This window comes from Alexandromys fortis, unplaced genomic scaffold, assembly GCF_014885135.2.
Source record: "Alexandromys fortis isolate MF-2015 unplaced genomic scaffold, M_Fortis_MF-2015_v1.1 scaffold_0, whole genome shotgun sequence".
Classification (NCBI taxonomy): domain Eukaryota; kingdom Metazoa; phylum Chordata; class Mammalia; order Rodentia; family Cricetidae; genus Alexandromys; species Alexandromys fortis.
The window spans coordinates 30,146,495-30,166,803 of NW_026067949.1; the positions used below are offsets into that span (position 1 = coordinate 30,146,495).

Below are 20,309 nucleotides of genomic sequence, written 5' to 3' on the forward strand. Positions count from 1 at the left end.
TCTCATTTAGAAAAGATTTATTTCTCATTTCACATTCTCTGCCATTAAATTTAAATGCCTGTAATGTGCTCTCCTTTTGAACTCCACATATATCATATTTTTAATTGATTTGAATTGTGTCATAGAAACCATTTTAGATTTTTATTGAATAGAAAAATATAAACTTGAGGTTTGGAGTGATGAGACCCTCCGTACTAAATAAAAACATCAGTTTTTATTTTTGAAAACGTTCTCCGAGGTGTAACTTGTTTTCATAATATCATACTTTTCCCGGCATATTTTTTTATAATATATTCTTTAAATATAAAAATTGACAAGATGAATACAGTTTTACGAAGCCTATCTGTGATCTTTTTTCTGTTTTCTAAGATCCATCATTGATTTTATAAAAAAGTACCAGGCCAAGAAGCAATAGTGAGAGTAATTCTTCCTTTAAGTTCTTTGAGTGTCCTTGCCAAGCAAGCGTGTATCATTCCTGACGTACTCCTACCGTTGACAGCGAGAAGAATGTCACCACATCTAAAAGAGAAACAGGATCGTGGTCAAAATACTTCATGGTTGAAGTTACTCATAGTGGACTTGGGTGGTCCTAGTGTTTGCCGGTATTTGTCCATTTTAACTCTAATTAGATCTTTCCCTTCTTCACTTAAATTCTCCAGGCTCCATTCAACTTGCATTAGAAGATATAGTAGTACAGGGAATTGCAATATGGGACCAAGGCCAGTTGTAAATTTTTACTTTGAATTTTTTGAGATAGGATTTCTCTGTGTAACAGCCTTGGTTGACCTGGAACTCTCTTTGTAGACCAGGCTGGCCTCGAATTCTCAGAAATCTGCCTGTCTCTGCTTCCCAAGTGCTGGGATTAAAGGCGTGCGCCCACTGCCCAGCATAATTTTGAATTTCTTAAATCTAACTGCTATAGTCATGTTTTAATTTCTTACTCTTCACGAATGTGTAGTAAATACTAATAATAAATTTAGTAAATAGTGTGCTTTCTTTCCAGTGGGGCCAAGTTTTTACATGTAGAAAACAAAACACTTGAGTATTATTTTTGCTAAATAATTATTATTACCTGATCCTTCCATCGTTGTATGCTGGTGTTCCTTCCACAATGGATTTGATAAAAAAAGGTTTGTTCCCATTGTATTCTTCATAACCTCCTACAATGCAGAAGCCCAGGCTTCCTGCTGTGTTCCTCCTTAGGGTCACATCTTTACAGTTATATAAGTACCTGAAATGGGATAGAATTAGTGTATACAGTTGAGTTTATTAGTTGTAACTTCATCTCTCATTCATTTTTTGAACATTTTTAATAAGTGAAATAGTACCTGCATATGCCTCCCTCAGAAATGACAGTAATTTTTCATGCTCTTAGCCAGCTTTTGTGTTTGATCTCTTTTCCATAGCTGAACACCCTTTCAACAAAAATGCTTCGTCATTGTGTCTTTGCTGAGGAAGCTATGTATTGGCCAAGGACACCATAATGCATGGATTTATATGAGCCATAAGTATGCCTCGATACTTCTAATGATAAGCCAAAGTGGAGAGCATACTGAGGGAATATAATTTTTATATACTTGTGGGTTTACATAATTCCTAAGGCAAACTTTCTTTGAATTAGTTATTTGCAATGAAATAATCACAATGAAAATAATTTTAACTTATGCTAATGAACCTCATTAAGTTTAGACCTTCTCTTGACCCTTGGAAAGTACTGGTTTATTCTCACATAAACAAAGAAGACTGTAGACATAAAATGAGCAGAAAGTGAGGCAGAAAGGGTTGAACAGTTGTGTTAGGAGTAAAATCAACAAGGCATAAACTGAAGTGGAAATTACCAAGTGAGCTGGAGCAGGGAAGACTACAGCTGGCCTAAGAATCAGTAGAATCTCAACTAGGATAGTTGTGGCTGTTAGAGCCAAGTACAAACTGCTGTGTTAGAGTAGAGGGGTGTGTCTACCAGATAGATGTGTATGGTCTAGGAACTGCTTTGACTGGAAGATAGCATTTTTATGTTGGTAGAAATGAAGATGTTTTGTTTATAGACTATCTTAAAATACTCATTTGCTTTTTGATAATCAATAAAAATGATCTTGTGAAATGTTAAGCAATGAAGTTTGGTCATTATACTGGTTTCTTGGCTACCTCATCATTTAACAACCGTGATGGCTATTTTTGGTTGCCACTTGACTGTATCTGGGATAAACTCAAGTGGCTGGGTATATCTGTCAGGAATTTTTTTCTTTAATTAAATCATTTGAAGTGGGAAGATCCATTTTTTTTTTCTTTTTTTGGAGAGAGGGTTTCTCTGTATATCTTTGGCTAGAACTCCCTCTGTAGACCAGACTGGCCTTATGCTCACAGAGATCCTCCTGTTTCTGCCTTCCAAGTGTTTGGAAAAAAGGTGTGCACCACCACTGCCCTGCGTGGAAAGACTCACTTTTAATCCATCTTTTGAGGTGGTAAGATCTGCCTTTATTTTGGGCCGCACCTTATGCTGCAGCCTGTATAAAGGACATGGAGGAGGAAAGCTTGCTCTCTTTGCCTACTTGCTCTTGCTCTCTCTTGCTGGCACTAGAGCCCAATTATTTGGGATTCTAGCCCATACTGAAGACCAGCTGAGATACCCAACCTCAGGACTGAGCAACTGCTGTCTTCTTGGACCTTCCATTGGCAGACAGCTTTTGTTGGAGTAGCCATTCCACTAAATCTATATATCTGTATATCACTTCTGTTCACCTAGAGAACCCTGACTAATAGAACCTTTTTCATGCTGTTGCTTTCATTTGAAATAAAACAAGCCCATTTTTGTTTTGTATGCATTAGCATCATGTACATTTTCTTTCATTGAAATAACAAAGTATAAATGAATTTTACTTCGTGAAAACACTTTTACTGTTAAGTGCTTATTTCCCAGTAAGCCTTCTGTCAGCACATGCATGCAGTGGTCTTCTAGATATCACACTGTTAAGTTCCTGTTCATTTGATGACTTAGGAAAAGCATCACACATTCCCAGCTTGGTGGGCAGTGGGTCTCAATCTTCCTAATGTTGTGACCCCTTTAATACAATACAGTTCCTCATGTTATGGTGACCCTCAGCCATAAAATCATTTTCTTTGCTACTTCATAATTGTGATTTTGCTACTATTGTTAATTGTAGTGCCAATGTTTTTGGAGATAGAGGTTTGTTGTGGAGTTGTGACCTATAGGTTGAGAATCACTGTTGGTAGGTATATGCCCAGTTTTGTTTTGTTTGTTTGTTTGTTTGTTTGTTTGTTTTTTGTTGTTTTTTTTTGGTAGAAAAATAGTAATTAGGAGATTCCTTCTGGTCATAACTCCTTAAAACATATAAATAGGTATATAGAGACATCTCTAAAACTAATGCATCACATTCTTTGGACCATTGTTATGTTTTGTTTTTTCAATGAGTATTCTGTGGACCTTATTTGAATGTCCAAATATTTTATGTTGATCATCTATAAATACAACTATCTAAAATTATTAAAGTTTTCAACCTAATATTAAATTACAAGTGTGTTTGTTTTCTTAAGACTCTTCATAGTGCAGAAGGCATCAGCTTTGGGTCCGCTTTTAGATGTTTGAGTCTATACCATGCACTTGGCATTGGGAAATATCACTGAATATGTAAAATCCTTGTCCTCCTGGACCTAGAAGGTACCCATATGCTAGCCTTTTACTTTCCATTAAACTGTGTTGAGTATTTGCATTTGTGTAGCAGCAAGAGCTCACTATGTTAAAATCTTTCAGCATCAGGCTAGATAATTGGAACTGAAGACCTTTTTTTTTTCTTTGCATTACTTCATTCCCCACTGGGAAACCTGGCAGCTGGTTTTGATCAGTGACCTTTGAGATTAAGTGACATTAGCCTTTGGATGTAAATGTGAGCTTTTTTCCTACTCTGAGCTCATCCTTTCAATTTAGGCTTAACTGAGAAAGATTTGGCATAAGGAATGGCAAGGGCTTTGGTCATTTTCCCCGGTGAGGTTATGGTTAGGCTCACAGAGAACTTAACTCCAGTGAATGAATTGAGCATGAGAAGTCTTGAGCTGCTCAAGACACAAAGGCTTGGAGCTGGAGTGAAGGCTCCGCAGTTAGGATCACTGGCTGCTCCTCCAGAGGACACAAGTTCAGTTCCTAGCACCCACATGATGGCTCACAATTGTCCGTAACTCCTGTTCCAGGGGATACAAATAACACTCTTCTGACCTCCGTAGACACCAGGCATGCATGTGGTACACACATCTACATGGCAGACAAAACACTTGTGGTGGTATGAAAGAAAATGGCTCCAAGGGAGTGGCACTATTAGAAGTTGCGGCTTTGTTGGCGGTGTGGCACCGTGAGGATGGGCTTTGAGGTTTATTTTGCTCAAGCTTCCCTCTGTGTAACTTTCTGTTGCCTGCAAAATGTAGCCCTGTCAGCTCCAGTACCACATCTGCCTGCACACAGCCATGTTCCCTGTCATGATAACAATGGACTCTCTGCAGCTGTAAGTTAGGCACCCCAATTAAACGTTTTCTTTAGAAGAATTGCTGTGGTCATGATGTCTCTTCACAGCAATAGAAATCCCTAAGACACTTATACACATAAATCTTAAATTTTCTGTAAACCTTCCTTCTATACCAATTTAATCAATAAAGCACTTGAAACACTGTTTTGTGTGGTTTTAAGTCAGAGGGATACGAAGACAAAGATGGCATTGTCTCTTAAAAAGCCAAAATGAAAGCTTAGCCTCACAATGTAAAATCCATCGATCAAGCTGGGTTGAATTGTAAAGTTTTCCCCCCATGGTGTTAAATTCATGGATCATGAATTTGTTAACCATACTTTGGATTATTGCATTATCTTAGCCAAAGAGAATTAACAATTTTGAATACTTTGATCTTAATTTGACCTATGACATTTTTAAAAACAGTTTTCGTCATTGTTTTTAAATTGGAATCACAAATACACCAAGTACACTAAGTCCGTAAATTAATATTTTTACAGAAGAAAAACAATGATAGCTGAGTTTGAGAGAGGAAAAAATAGATGCAACTTTGTGTACAGAAAATTGACCGTGTAACCAGTTTCCATCCTTTTTATAAAATTTTTAGCCCTATCTAGATATTTTAACTTTTTGCCCTAACTTACTTGTAAACATTACCATGAATTTCACCTCTGGGTCTCATGTAGAGCTGCTTTATGTGGCTAACTTCTGGGTCAGGGCGGCTTTGCGCCTGCATCAGGGCCCCTGTGTTGACTGTTGTTCCTGCCTGCACTACCCTGCTGCTCTGTGCTCGTGCCGTAAATGAAGTGTCTCTTCAGGGGCACTTAGCTACCTAGGCAAGGAGCCTATTCAACTAGTGGGATTAAAGAAAAAAAAATCTGCTCAAATGGGGCTCTTAGTAAACAGTCCGCTGAGTATTTATGGTAGCTTTAGTTTTTACTTTCGTAATAATAGATTGCTTTATCGTGGTATCGTCCTCTAGATTCTGAAGTCTATGAGCGGCTTTTCCTAGCACATAAGGGACTCATTATTATATTAGTCTGTTCCAGACCTTCAGAAATAGGAGACATTTTTTTATTTCCTTTGAAAGGTCCACCAGTATGGTAAACACTAAAATGCATCATTTTGCATATTAAATATAGGTAGGTGTTTAATAAATTTTTAAAAATAACTTTATTCGTGAAATGATGTGACCATTTTGCCTTTGACTAATGGAACTTCACACTTATACAGGACAAGTTGTAAGGGAAATTACTAGAAATCGTAGCCTCCCTAAAGTGACAAGCAGCATTGAAGCTTCTCCAGAACTGTTTTATGATAGAAAACAAACAAACAAGACCAATTACTAAAGCTAAATATGGGCTTAGCATTCTCAGGGATGCTTCCAACTTAACCATCGTGATTAAAATCACAGACTTAAGTCAAGAACGGACTCAGCTTGTGGCTCTGCCAAGCAGTGTGAGCCCGTCATCTGACTGCTCTGAGCCTTAGTTTCCTGAGTCAAGAGCCTGTGATTCTCATGTACATTGAAGTGTGCAGAGACCAAGTGAAGCTCTCAGAAGGGGCCCTGGCCCTGGCTCTTGTTCAGGGCTCATAAGCATCAATTGCTCCATGGCTACTGTTAGACTGCCTGGCTTAGATGGACCAGCACAGTGGACCTATCTCATGACGAAAGTCTCAGAAGTTCTTAGCTAGGAAAAATATTGATGCCTGTTTCCTTACAATTCATTATTTACAGTCCTGGTTAAAATATGTTAGGGACTTCAGGAGAGGAAAGGGTTAAATTCTTAGCAAGTGCGTTAATGCATATTTCTATCATGCTGGTCCAGATGAGAGCATGCTTTGAAAGACTTCCAGATGTGAAATGTGGGCCCTGAGAGCCAACAAAGTAAAATGTCATCGGTGTTCTCCGCGTCTCCTCCTGTTGAATGACAGCTGATAGTTTGTATAGCTGGCAGAGTGTCTGGAGCAGGGCTCTCCACAAGTGCACTACTAATAACATGCTGCTATCTGCGTCTTTATCACCCTCGCTCTTTGCCATTGCCCAAGTCTGACACCCACGAGTTCCACACAGGCCATGCCAGCCTGTGAATGAAGTAAGTGAAGAACCAACAAACCCACGGTGAAGGCTGCTCTAGCCTCCCCAGCAGCTAAGTAAGTGAGAATTCCCCTTCACTCACGTGCCTATTCTGTGTTGTTCTGCATCTCTGACACACGCCTCTTCCCTGGGGGAGGACCTTAGGTAACTGGCAAGATTGCATATTAGGACAAATATTTGTCCTTAAGCTTTTTTGAGTAAAAGGTAAAATGTATTTGTAATGTTTCTGTGCATGTATTTTAAAAGGTTATTTGTAATCTTATTATAACAATTCAAGAAAAATGAATTTTGCCGAGGTGTGGTTGGGAATCCCTTACTCCACATCACTTACTCAAATGACTAGAGACATAAGACAAGGCTGTTGTGTTGGTGAGGAGAAAAGCTAGGTTTCTTGAGGCTCTGAGCACTCCAGATTATAGGTGTGAGTGGATCCCCACCCTGCACCCCATGCAAACTGAAGCCTTACCACTGGAGTTCATAAACCTCAAAGTACCATAGTGCCTAGGACAGGAGCAAGACAGGGACTGAGGCCTGAAAAATGCTAGTGTAGTTATACTAAGTTTGTATATCGTATCAGATTTCAATCTTGCAGAATAAAGTTCCCTTTGTGCATTAAAGTTCACTACCAAATCGACTAGGAAACCTGGAAGCGGAAGAGCAGTCCATCTTAAGCATAATTAAGAGTTACCACGCATGAAGCAGAGCTGCTAAAGGGCAAAGGGCATCAGGGGAAATTTGGCTGAGAGGACGTGATAGCGGGAGAAGAACCACAAAACCACGTCGAAGGCCTGCTCTAACCACATCGGAAGTGGGCAGGCAGGTTTCCCCAGGTTCAGCTTGATGGAGAAGCCAGGTGTGTGCAAAGCAATGCGAACTCAAGCAGATACCCGTGTGGGAAGGAGGAGCCTGAGGATGGCAAGGTGTGGGTAGCCTACCAGGCTGACCTCAGTTGGTTTAGGAGAATACACAAACCCTGTGCCAAACAGATCTAGTACCTAGAATATGGCTCTGATCCTGTCTCTTAGCAGCCTTCAGCAGACAGCTGCTCTGAGAAAATTATCTCACCCGAAGATTTTTGAACCAACTGAGTTAATGCTACCCAAGAAAGCAGGTGGGGAGAGGTGGCAGAAAAGAAATAAATAAAGCCACTCATTAGAAAAATGTAATACAAATGAATGTAGAATATAGAATTCTGTAGAATATGAAATTGATAGTTAATTATAGCACTATGATTTAAAACACCTCTGCAGCAATTGCTCTATGCAATGAGCAAGAGCTCAATGCAGAGGAAGAGATTTCTAAGATGGTGCCAGGCATGGCAACATTTCCAATACTTGGAAGGCAGAGATGGGCACTGTAAGTTTGAGGCCAGCCTGGGCTGCATACCAAGGCTCTCTTTCAAAAAGAGTGGAGGATAGAGGGAGGACGAAAGGAGAAAACCAAAGATGATACTCTAAGAAAAGGGTAGTTTATAGAACGTAGGGGTGAAAACAGAATGAACGTGGTCCCAAAGGAACAGCCATGTGACTGAACACTGGGGAGAGGGAGAGCTCATGAAAACAAGCGAAGTAAACAAGGAAACAGATGAAACACCTAGGAAAAATGAAAGCAGGTATCATGAGGCCCCGAAGAGCTGAAACAGCAGGATAGTTCTCTCGGACATTAAGAAAGGTCAGGGCTCATGTGGAGGGAAGGGAATGAGATAGCATTGTTTTCACGCAGCTTGACCCTGACTGTCACAGGTGTCACCCCAGGGAACAAAAGTGAGACAATAGTGTGACAGCCACCCAACCTGCCACCTGGCTTCACAAATGTGCAGTTTGACCTGTCCGCACCGGCAGTGCACATTGATAACGCAGTATTGTGATGCCCAAAATTAATTCTTGCATTTCTTTTTAAGTTTTATAAAACTTTGAGACAGAAGAGCTCACAGGCCACCTTTGTGTTTGAGTGAGTACATTGATATCTAGGCCAGGGGCATGGAACTACAGCCAAGCCCACAGGCTTTCATTCATGAATGGTCTGGTGGTCTAGGCTGCCTTTATGCTCCAACAGCAGAGTGAAGAGTTGCCAAGGCCCCATACGCTCTATATACATATATAATTCCCTCAATATAACAGTCTCCTACTTAGGTTCAGCTGTAAAGTATCTGAATGGTCTCAATGCTCAGTGTTCTATCTTCTAAGGACTTTGAAAGACCTACAGATGTAAAAAGTAATGTATCAACTTGTGGAGACTCCAAAGAAAACTGTTACAGTTTGTGTTTGAGGCTGCTAAATCAATACAAGCTATCTCTGCCTTACAGAAAATGTTTCAAAACCAAATACTCTGCCTGCTTCCGCTACTTCATCCTACTCCAGCATATCCAGCATCAGTGACACCATTTGTAACTCAAGCTGCACATTTAGAGGCAACAATCTAAGGACCAGTGAATTTTTGCTCTCGTCCAGGGAAGCAAACATCAAATTTAATCTATCCTTTGAATAGTCACAGTTCATGTGCCTAGCCATTTTGTGGGGCTCTCTCCAAATCCTCTGAAGTCATTGGCTCAGGTAATTTTATAGTTCATTGCAAGGAACCAGTAGTACCTCCATAAAATGGCAGTCCTGTTGCTTCCTAAAGAACTTTGCAGGAGAATCACAGGAGAAAGATGCTCTGAGGAAAATCCCTAAGTACTAGATCCTTGACTATGAAGCCACAGTGCTCAGCCTCTCGCAGCCTGAGTGAGGCCACAGCCAGTGTGCAGGTCTCGGTCATCTCTGTGCAAGGATGAAACTTGACCTGAGCAGGGCTCAGCTTGTGACTATGGACACAGACTAAGCTTCTATCAGTCAGCTAAACTCCTTGTTACACGAGCCACCTGGTAACTCTGCAAACTCCTCAAAGAAAACATCTAGAAGGTTCTCCATCTAGACTTTTACACCCACCCTAAGATTTCTATATGGATTTTCATTGGTCGACAGCAGACAGAATTGGTTCAAACAGCCCCACAGGCAAAGCTGGGTCTTATTAGCAAGATGTTCGTGCCCATGAATCAGCCCAAGACAGTGAGAGAGTGGTTTGAGAAATAGCATCCACAGGGGTATAACATTTGGCACTCACTGTGGTAATTCCAGCCACATGACCCAGGATGGGGACCAGTCACCAGGCGGTGTCACGTTGTGGTTGGAGTCCAGGGCTTCTGGGCTGCAGTCTTCCTGGGGCTCCTGTTCCTTGACTTCCAAGACTTTGAGTACCACTGAGGAGGAGGTGCTCTTCAGTATGGCAACGGCCTCTGTCCGGCTGACCTCTGTGAGCTCAATCCCATTCACATTCAATAAAATGTCACCTGAGGCCAGAGAAGCAGAAGCATCCTCAGTGAGTACAAACGGGCTTCTGCTTCACATGTGAAAGGGCAGAGTCTGATGGGGCGTGTGGGCCGGGTGAGGGAAGGTGTGTGTCACTCGAGCTCAGAGCGACCTGAGGCTGACTCTCACCCTAGCAAATGGTCAACAGAGCACGCGGGAATGTCTTGCTGGGAGTCTCTACTACCTATCAATGTTCATCTGTCACCCTACGTGAGCTAGCTTTGTGGCTTCTTGGCCAAAGACAGCCTACAGTTTTACTCTTAATTTCCTGTTTTCTTGAGCACACAGTGAGAGCAGTTGACACAGACTCCAGGGCCTTTGCAGGAGATTGGTGTGAAAGATGCTACCAACAACTGAACAGGTGTTAGTGTCTGGCCCAGGAGCCCACAGCAGACGAAGAATAGGCCTGGACCTGAGCTTTTGCAGAGATGAAAAGCAGGTACCGTTTCTAGTCCCTGCATCTCTGTGTTGTGCAGAGTTAGCAGTAGCTAAGTTCCTGCTTTGTGCCAAACTGCCCCTATATGTCACATGCCCCGTATGTCACCTGCTACATGTTCTCTCATTAAGTCACTTCTCGTCAGGCCTCATAATTCTCCACCCAGGTGATTGCTGAACAGCAAGAGATATATTAAAAGATATCTTCTCCCATCTTTGCTATTTATTTTTTGTTTACTTTTTTAGAGGGTACCTTTTATACATCATCTTTTTTTCATACAGAATAATTAAAGACAGGAGTAAAATGACAAGGGATGATGGCCTGGGATGCTTCATGACCCAAAAAGAAGCATCCTTTGATCGTCTGACTAAACCCTGTACCGGGTCACTCCCCACCCCACCCCACCCCAGCTCATCAGGCAGCGTGACTGTACTTGAGAAACTTTTTTTTTTTAGGTCTTAAATATGAGCTCTTCAAAAGCACAATTCCTCTACCTAGGCAACCTCTTCATGTGCTTGAACAGTGTTATTAAGAACACATCCCTGCAGAGGTAAACTGGATATCTCCCTTCATGTAGAGAAGCTCAGAACAGGAGCAGCTAACAGAGACTCCCTTCTCACCAGTGAGCAGGTCTCTCCAATGGTATTTAGTTATGCTACAGAACCAACATCTATCTACTAGTGTATCCCATTTAGCCTACAAAATGGCACAATTCACAAATCAGTTTCACTATAGGCAAAGAACCAGTCAGAATGTATGGAACGAAATCATGCCTTAGAAGGAACTTGGCTCATGAGTTTAGTCCATGGCCTGTCCAGCCCAGAAAGTCTAGGGAGTCTAGCTTTCCCAGCAAAGATGCCTCACACCCACGCACATGCACGAAGAGGAGTGGGCCTGGACTACATCATGCTCATCCTAGTCAAAGAAGCACAGCCATTATGGCCAGTTCTCTCTCACATGGTCCCCTTGACTCTGAGAGAGCAGTTAGCTAACCCAGCAAGCTGCTAACTCCTCCCCAGGCTCTACCACCCCAGCACCTCCATCCTCTTCATTTTGTACCTGTTTTTATTCTTCCATCTCTGCTTATGACTCCTCCGGGCTCAACACTGATGACATAGATAGGCAAGTCCCATTCCCCGTGTGATGCTCCCCCTCCAACGGTCATGCCGAGAGATTCGCTGGGGTCTTTTCGGACACTTACAACCTTCTCATGACAAGTGGCTGCAGGATGGAGGGGCTGAAGGCACAGACACAAAGAACATGGCACATGCACTCACAGGGCATTTCCACAGACACACACTTTTCAGTGCATCAATAAGGTGGTGGTGCCTGGTGTCACAGAGAACACGCAAAGAGAACCATCACGGAACAGAGTTAGAGAGAGCATCACAGATTCCAAATGTTTGCTCAGAGAAATTTACATTTCAAAACAGAGCGTAAACGTAGAAAGGGACCAGCCTGGTGACCGTGGCAGAAATCTGGAGCTTACAAAGTAAACTCTATCCCAAATCTCTCAAGGGAGTCATTTGTTTTTGACAGTGGTAGGTCAGCTTCATTATTCATGAGTATCGGTACATTTTTTCATATTTAAAATTTATCTATTTACTTATTGTGTGTATGTAGGTTTGGGGGGCACATGCGGTAGCATGCATGTGGAGATCAGAGAATGACTTACAGAAGTTGGTTCTCTTGCTCCACTTTATGGGTCTCAGGAATCAAACACAATCTGTCAGGCTTGACAGCAAATGCCCTTTGAGCCATCTTGGTAGCCTAGTAAGCCTTTCTGTCTTAAAACAAATGGACCGGGGGTGACGACTTGGCTGTACAAGCCTGAGGATCACTGTTCAGATCTGCAGTGCTCATTTAAAAGCCAGGCATATAAAATGGGGCTCCTGTGTAATCCAGAGTCCAGGGATCCACAGAGCAAGATGGAAGGACATAGCCACGCTCTGCTTCATCGAGAGACCCAACCTCAGGACATATGGTAGAGAACAGCCAAGGAAGATACCCAGTGCCATGCTGTGGCTTCTGCATGCACACACACACACGTGCACATGCACCTACATATTTGTAAACACACACATGCACACTCATGCATGCCCACAAACCGTGCACACATGCAAAAATTTTCCCTGTTTTTATCCATCTTTCCCATTTTTTGGTGCTTTCCAAGCAGTCTTGGCAGCGTTGAGCTAGACAGTCAGCTGGACCGAGGGGCTGAACACCAGCACAGCACATGGCCGTGTCTGTGTGTGTGGCCTTCTAACTCCCTCCCTCCCCCCCCCCGAGGGAGGGAGAGGTGTGTGATGGTAGTGATGGAGAAACCCAGACTTCTCAGTAAATTCTTCACACCGAGTTGCCCAACTTGGAGCAGGAGGAGGAAAGCAGACATAACCATCTGTCTTCTCCCTCCCAACTTGTATTGTTCCCTAATGAAACCTGACTTGTGAAACATAGTTCAAGCTGATTAAAAAAATATGGGCAACTAAGAATCTGTATGGAATATTTACATTTTAGGATGTTCACCTAGGGTTTAAAACATCAAACATTTTAGACGTCTATAAAGCATTAGGGCCTACTCATGTGCCCGATAGCTTGATATAAAACCACCTTGGGGATATGGGTACTGTGTCTCTGGGACACTTCTCTAGTCGTGTTCCCCTTCTTCCACACAGGTCACCCCAGGACTAAAGATGGTGCCCATTAATGCGTAACTCTTCAACTGGATAGCTTTGCTGTTCCCACGAGTCCTGGCTTTCTTTCTGTGGTATTTCTTGGAAGCATTTAAACTTCTCCGATTTTCAAACGCCATGTTGTTTTTCTAAGCCGGCTTGAAATACAGATCATTAAATGGCCATGCCCATCACTTTCTGGGTGGCTGGGACATTTCAGAAGGCAGTAGAAGTGTGATTGGAAAGAACTGGCTTCCCAGTGTTTCCAGGAATTCAGACCCGTGACACAGGGCCATAGTAAAGATCCAATTAGACTGTCTTGGCTGTTGTGTGACTCACAGTAGGCAGGAATTATAAAGCCTCGTTGTGGTACAGGCCTGTTAGTAGTTTAATGGATGAAAATATAACACATTCCATTTAATCCAACTGAATTCCTTAAGTAGATACAAACATAATGTAGGATTTTTAAAAATCTCTCATATAGCTTGATATTAATGAATACTCTCAGAATAACCTTAAAATACTAACTGTGTTTATTTGGAATAAGGTATCAGGGAGTTTATCCATAAAATTTGCCAGCAGAGTGTGCTTGGTCTGTCTATTGCTTCCCCTAAACGTGGGACTGAAGGTCTTGTGGAGATGAGAATGGCTGGAGATCTAGCAGAATGGTGATCTCAGGCTTCCTGACTATAAAGCGGAGGTTATTTTCTGCAAACATTGCTCAAAAAACTCAACTTATGACCCTGATGTGGAAGGAGAAGGCATTCATTCATCCCATCCTCTCTGTTTCAGAAATAGGCTACATATAAGGGTGTTTGGTTGTTTTTGTTTTTTTAAACATTGATTTCTTTTTCTACGTATGTGGGTATTTTACATCATGTGTGAGCATTGCCCTCAGAGACAAGAGAGCATTGGATCCTCTGGATCTAGGGTTCCAGATAGTTGTGAGCTGTCTTGTAGGTGCTAGGAACAACTGATGGGGTGGGGGTGTCCCCTGCAAGAACAGCAAGTGTTCTCAACTACTGAGCCGTCTCTCCAGCCCTGTTTGCTTTTAGTAACAAGTAACAAAATGGCATCAGCTATCAGGGAAAGTGGCTGCTGTAAGCTGAGCATCCTCATGACAGGATGCTAACCAAGGTCATAGGATTCTTAATCTGGACCGGACAGTGTTTGCGTTGCTTAGACAATCATCTAAATGAAGTCTAATGCATCTAATAGAGGTCACACACAAGCACAAACTGGGCTGAATCATCTCGCTCAAAGGGAGGCTGCCAAGAGGAAGGTGGAAGGAAGGATTATACTCACAGATACATTCTGCTGGGTCCACAGAGACGGCTCAGTAGGTAAAGGAGATTTCTACCAAACCTGATGATGTTAGTTTAAGCCCTGCGACCAATATGGTGGCAGGAGAGAACAAATTGCCATGTTATCCTCTGACCTCTACACATTACCAAAGCACATGTATGTCTACATACATATCCACCTAGACCCATACAATTAATGAATAATAACTTTTTTAATTTCTGCGTTTGAATGCCATAAGACTAGACGTATACTCCTGGCTTGTCCAAGTGCTGCTCTCCCCAATGTCCCAAGGGCTGCAAGTATTATAAGTATCTCTCTAGTCCCTTCTATAAACACAAAAATATTAAAAATAGCAGGGAAATTGTCATCGTTTCCAGGCAGGTTGGGAAACTCAAAAACCAGAAACCAAGCAAAGCCCTTGTTGCATTTCAAAGTGGATGGAAAGTAGTCCTACGTAGAAGGAGCCTTCGTTAAAAATGTGCCGTGCATTTGGCTTAGGCTGGGAATCAGGTTCCTCTGGAAGGGTTGCAAGCTGGGACTTAACACAGCCCCAGCACCTTCCCACTCCTGCTGGGATGGGAGACACCTGTTACCTCCCAAGTATGGAGACGGGACTTTGGCTTTTTAGTTTCATGAGTAGAACTTCTTGGAATGACAAAGTCCAGAGATAGCCCTTAGAGACATTAAAGTATACAACTTCCCCAAGAAATAGCCCTTTGCAGGAGCTGCAGACACGCCTGCCTGGGCCTCACCTTAGAAGCCGTGTTCCTCTCCCCTGGGCCTGGGGACCACCGGCCATTGTTGATCTGGCCAGCTTCTTGAAAGATGTCTGGACTAGGCTGTCGAACCTGGCGGGACACGACGAGGTGAACACGTCTTTCACTGGCCTGGACAAGAGGACATGAAATTAGCCACGTCACAGACCTGACTGTAGGTCCTTACAAGGGTACCACGTTCATTTTTACTTTAATGGAAGAATAAAGTGTCGAGCATTTCTTTTCTTGTGCAATGCTAGAGACTGAGCCCAGGGCCTCTGAGCATGCTAGATAAGTGCTCCGCCATTGAGGGCCACCCCAACCCCTCTACAGTGGTCAAAGCTGGAAGGACATATATCTTAAAACATTTATTTTTAGTTATATGTAGATGTGCATGTGTGTCTGTGGGTATCTACATGTAAGTGCAGGTGTTCTCTGAGGCCAGAAAAGGGCATTTCCTTGAAGCTGTGTACAGGTGGTTATGGGTCACAGGGTGTGGGTGATGGGAACTGAACTCAGGTCCTCTCCAAGAATAGCACGCACATTTAATCACCAAGCCATCTCTCCAGCCCCTACTCTAGATTCTTCATGTCAGTACCCAGTTTCTACTTTGGCAAAAGCATAAACTATTCTCTTTAACTTGAAACCAGGGACTAAACATCACTTCAAGGCAAAAAAGGTCTGACCCATGCAAGGCTTTGAAGAGACACCGTTGTATCTCACTAATGTACTCTCAGAGACGAGGTCGGCAGCAGAAACGTGTGACCCAAAAGCTTTTCTGAACAGAACAAGGTGCAGGGTGTGATGCAGCCCGTATCAGTTCTAGCTCATTGGTCGGCGGTAAAGAGAAGCAGGGTGAGAGGCGGCAACCCCAACCCTGCAGAAATGGAATACTGTGTCAGCCTTAGAGAGTCAGGCATTGAACCTTCGGAACACAGGGATCACAGCCAAACTAAAGCCACTACACCTCACGCTTTTTATGTGACTGTCCCTAAGTATGATCCTTATGCACACCGGTACTTAGGCAGAAGATTCAGAATAGCAAATGCATTGCTTCCTGGAAAGGTTCATTCCACATAGCAAGTTACTAATTAGTTTCTCCCACAGGTTGGGTTCCTTTATCCCTGATTGCGAATGTCAGACCCCAGGCATACCAATCCCGGAGGTTTCAGGTCTGCAGGCCAGACACCAAGGCACCCTAGGCCTGAGGAACTCATCGGAACAGGATTGATTACCGAAACTGAAATGACAAATCCTTCCATCACTTTAGTGAAAACTGGCGATGGAAGAGGCATGGTTCAATTCGGTTAGGAAGGTACCGGGGGTGAAACAAGGTTTGGGAAGCAGGAAGATGGAAAAACGTGAGGTCTGACAGTTTGTCTTGTCATTTCTTCCGACTATTGCCTACTCAGCACGGAGACTGATGTGCCTGTCTTCCTCCTACGTGAGCATGCGTGTGGGGCCATGGAGAGGGCAGATCACAAAAGAAGGGCCAGGCAGTCCCTGCTTGTCTCCGTTAGCTCAGACACTGGGAATCAAGATGCTTGCTTTTCGCTGGCTGCGGTTTGAATTGTGTACCCCTCATCAGTGGAAATACTAACCCCCGAGGTGATGGTACTACCGGGTGAGCCTTTGACTCGGTCCCCATTAGTTCCTTCCGGCACGTGAGGATACAATAAGATACCACATAGAAGAAAGTCATTTAGGGGTGGAGATGGTTCTGGTGGATAGAGAACCTGATGCACAAACATGAGGACCCGAGTTCAGATCCCCGGAGCCCATGTGAGATGGGAGAGGCAGCAAAGGTCCGTAATCATGGTGCTCTTGTGATGAGACGCAAGGCAGAGACAGGAGAAGCTGGCTGGCACATGGAGCGGCAAATGAGAAACTTTGCAGCAGGGTGGAAGGGAAGGACCGGCACTCTAGTTTCCTCTGATCGGCACGTACCTCCCGTGGCATGTCCATACCCACACTCACACACATGAATGCATGCATGCACATGTACATGCATACATCACACACAGAGATGTAAATGGGAGGGGGCATCCAGATACTGAACCTGCCCATATCTTGGTAGTCGGGAATTGTAAGAAATGCATTTCTGCTCATATTAGGAGGGTGCTCTGTTTAGGGGGCTTTGTTTCCACAGCAGTCCACAGAGACCAAGACATCACTTCTCTCGCCTTCCTTTCCAGAGCACTTAACTCCCTCTCCCCATCAGGAACGAGGGCTTTAAGTACCATGAACTCTGCCAGTGCAGTTGGGTCCTCACAGTTGGCAGGCACCGACCAGATCAGACCTTCCTTACATCGATATCTCTATCCAAAACCTCGGGGGTCATCAGGTAAGTGGTTATAAATTAACTTTTAATATAATTGTTGGGGTGTAGTAAGAGTATTATAAATATCACAATGGGTGGTAAGCTAGGTGAGCTGTTCCTTCCATATCCATGACAGAAAATGCTACCAAATGGCTCTACAGAGGAAGCTTGAATTTAGCCTGTTTCCTTTATGCACAGCCTTACCCATCCCAGTCAGTGCTTATGTGCCCTTCCTTTGTTAGCCTATCATGGATTCCCCAGGGTCTCTCATCACATCTGAAGCGTATACACACACACACACACACACACACACACACACACACACACACACACACACACAGCGCCCAGGAAGCATATCACGAAAAAAAGCAGAGAACACAGGATTATGGCATCACTGTGTTCAGTTCCTGGGAGTGTTGCAATAACGGTGTCTCTTCTGGACTGCAAGCCTCATTCAAAGGTTATCGTCAAGAACTCTCTGAAGCAATCATGGGAAGATAAGTAGCAATGAACATTCAGGTCAAAACCTCAATCACAGAACTCGAGTTTGCTCTTCTTATCTTTGGGGGAACTCCAGTGTTGAGAAGGCGCTTGGCAGAGCTTTTGCTCTGGGCTGGAATTTTGTCCTGTCCATCTCGAACAGTGCTCTGAGTAACACCTCTGAGTAACACCTTAGGAAATGGGGATGTTGCGGAGTTATGCATGGCTCATCCAGATGGGCAAAACCTGAATTGCCAAGGAGCAACCTGCACAAGCCATTTCCTTCCCATTTGTGAGCACACATTCCTCACTGGGCTCTCGAAGGCTGGCTCAAGAATGAAGCCTTGGCAGGACCAACACTCTAATAAATAACACTGGTATCAATTTACTTGCAAATAAATCCTCCGCAGGACTGGCTCTGTGGCTCTCACCAGCCACCTCGTGAATTGTTCTCAGGGAGACGATTTGGTGCACTTTCCTTCACAGCCCTGGAGATATGGGGTAGGCTAATGTGTTGGTCTTGGCACTAACCCTCGAGCAGCTGGAGTCAGGCTTGAGGAACGGTCCCGGGCACTAGAGCCTTTGTTTCCACTGGTGCGACTGTGATACACGGAAGGGGAGGCAAGGTAGAGGCACAGAAAGGAGGAAAACAAGAGTGATTCCTGGCTTTGCGCCCACATATATGCAGGAGACGGGCTCATCAGAAATGAGAAATGGTGACAAAGAGAGCCAGTGCTAACTATAGGCAGTTGATAGAGAACTTGTCCATGGTGGTGTGAGCTTCTCACCCAGCCAAGGGCTTCCCTATTTGTAAGGAAAAGTCAAATTGAATAAGGTATTGGCACTGTGTGTGTGTATACACATACATGGATATACATATCTATACACATATATGGATATGTATCTCCAAATATATTATATAATGTGTAAATATATTACATATGTATATATCTATTATATGTTTGAATAATGGTTTTTTTTTGAGTCAGTTTCACTGTTGAGCCCTCAAGTGCATAGAGGTCCGTGGCCTCTGCATGAGTGCTGGCATCGAAGGTGTGACCCAAGTGAGCAATAGCTCACATGGCCTTATCTGCTGTGTTTCTTGTTCCTCCGCTGGTGTGCTGCACAGTGTCATTATGTATAAACACATGAGATGGGGGAGCGCCGAATTGATTGTTGGAGATCACAATTGTGCTCTGTGGAGCAGGCAGCCCCTGGCACGGTCTAGGTCCCCAGGAGATGCGAATTAGAAAGGGCAGTGCCTTGACAGGGTCAGGTGAGAGCTGGAATGGGACCTACAGAATCAGCTGTGGAGACAGCTGCCTTGTACTGAGCCTTCCGCTCACTCATAAAGGGTTTTCTTGACCATCTCCCCCTTAAGGCAGACGCTTTTAGGGCGAAGAAAGTGAGTGGTGATGCAAATACAGTTGGTGACTTACGCAGGGCCATATAGATGGCAATGACAAAGTCAAAACAAGAATTTGGTTCCCGAGTCCCTGAATCTGCTGATGGTTGAGTCAACAGACAAAGCCACTCCTCTGCCTCAGCCCCACTTCTCTTCAGGGAGCTGCAGGCTGCTACTCCCAGGATAATTTCTCTTTCACTATAAAGAAATAAACATGCAGGGGGATACCACACTGGAGAAAGGGCAGTGGGGTCTCCAGGACCAGTAACACTGGTGGGTGCAGGGGCACTGAAGATTCAACACGACTCCTCATCGTGAAGGTCACCTTGAAGCGCTTCACAGCTTTCCATGTTCCACTTTCTCAAGAAAATAGTGAATTTAGAGCCCTAGTTAGCAATCTTCCAGGCCTTGGGAATTGAGCTTAAGGAGATTTAAGTTTAGTCTATGTGCAGTAAATTGACTCCAGGACCCTGGTAAGACAATTTATGTAAGCAGGGGTTGGATTCCATATGAGCTAAGCTGATCTGTACACACACAGAGACCTAGCAGGTCTTCTTTCACTGGCGGCGGTTCTTATTGGCTCCCAGGGACCTGAATGTTTAAATTCTCACAAAATTCTGCCTTTTTCTTTCCAGGTACGAAGCACAACTCGTGAGCCGAAGCCTGCATTTAGAGTAAATGTAGGTAACACGAGCCGGGCACTGTTTACTTTTTGGCTCTGTCTGAAGCCCTATCACATTCTTTTTAAAAGTTTGAACAGGCTGACTTTCAGCCCTTTGATGAAATAACTGTATGTTTAAATATTATTTCTTCCAAGGAACAAAAAAAATCACACATAAGGCAGTAACACTGAATGCCCCCTCTTTCCCCAACCTCTGTAAACTGATTTGATTCTTTTCAGTTTCTGGGGTTACCAAGAAAGAGAGAGAGAGAGAGAGAGAGAGAGAGAGAGAGAGAGAGAGAGAGAGAGAGAGAGAGAG

General features: G+C 43.6%; 1 protein-coding gene across 2 annotated transcripts in view; it reads right to left on the minus strand.

The window, feature by feature from the left end:
* Window positions 1-127: 127 nt before the first annotated feature.
* The window catches only part of Lnx1 (ligand of numb-protein X 1), a 104,509-nt gene continuing 84,327 nt past the window's right edge, over window positions 128-20,309 (minus strand). For both annotated transcript variants that reach the window (XM_050149996.1, XM_050149998.1), the window contains 5 exons: window positions 15,122-15,256; window positions 11,452-11,629; window positions 9,712-9,937; window positions 1,073-1,231; window positions 128-519 (listed from right to left, as the gene is read on the minus strand). In XM_050149996.1, coding sequence (XP_050005953.1) covers window positions 384-519; window positions 1,073-1,231; window positions 9,712-9,937; window positions 11,452-11,629; window positions 15,122-15,256 — 834 coding nt within the window. In that variant the 3' untranslated portion in view covers window positions 128-383. The remainder of the gene's footprint in view (window positions 520-1,072; window positions 1,232-9,711; window positions 9,938-11,451; window positions 11,630-15,121; window positions 15,257-20,309) is intronic.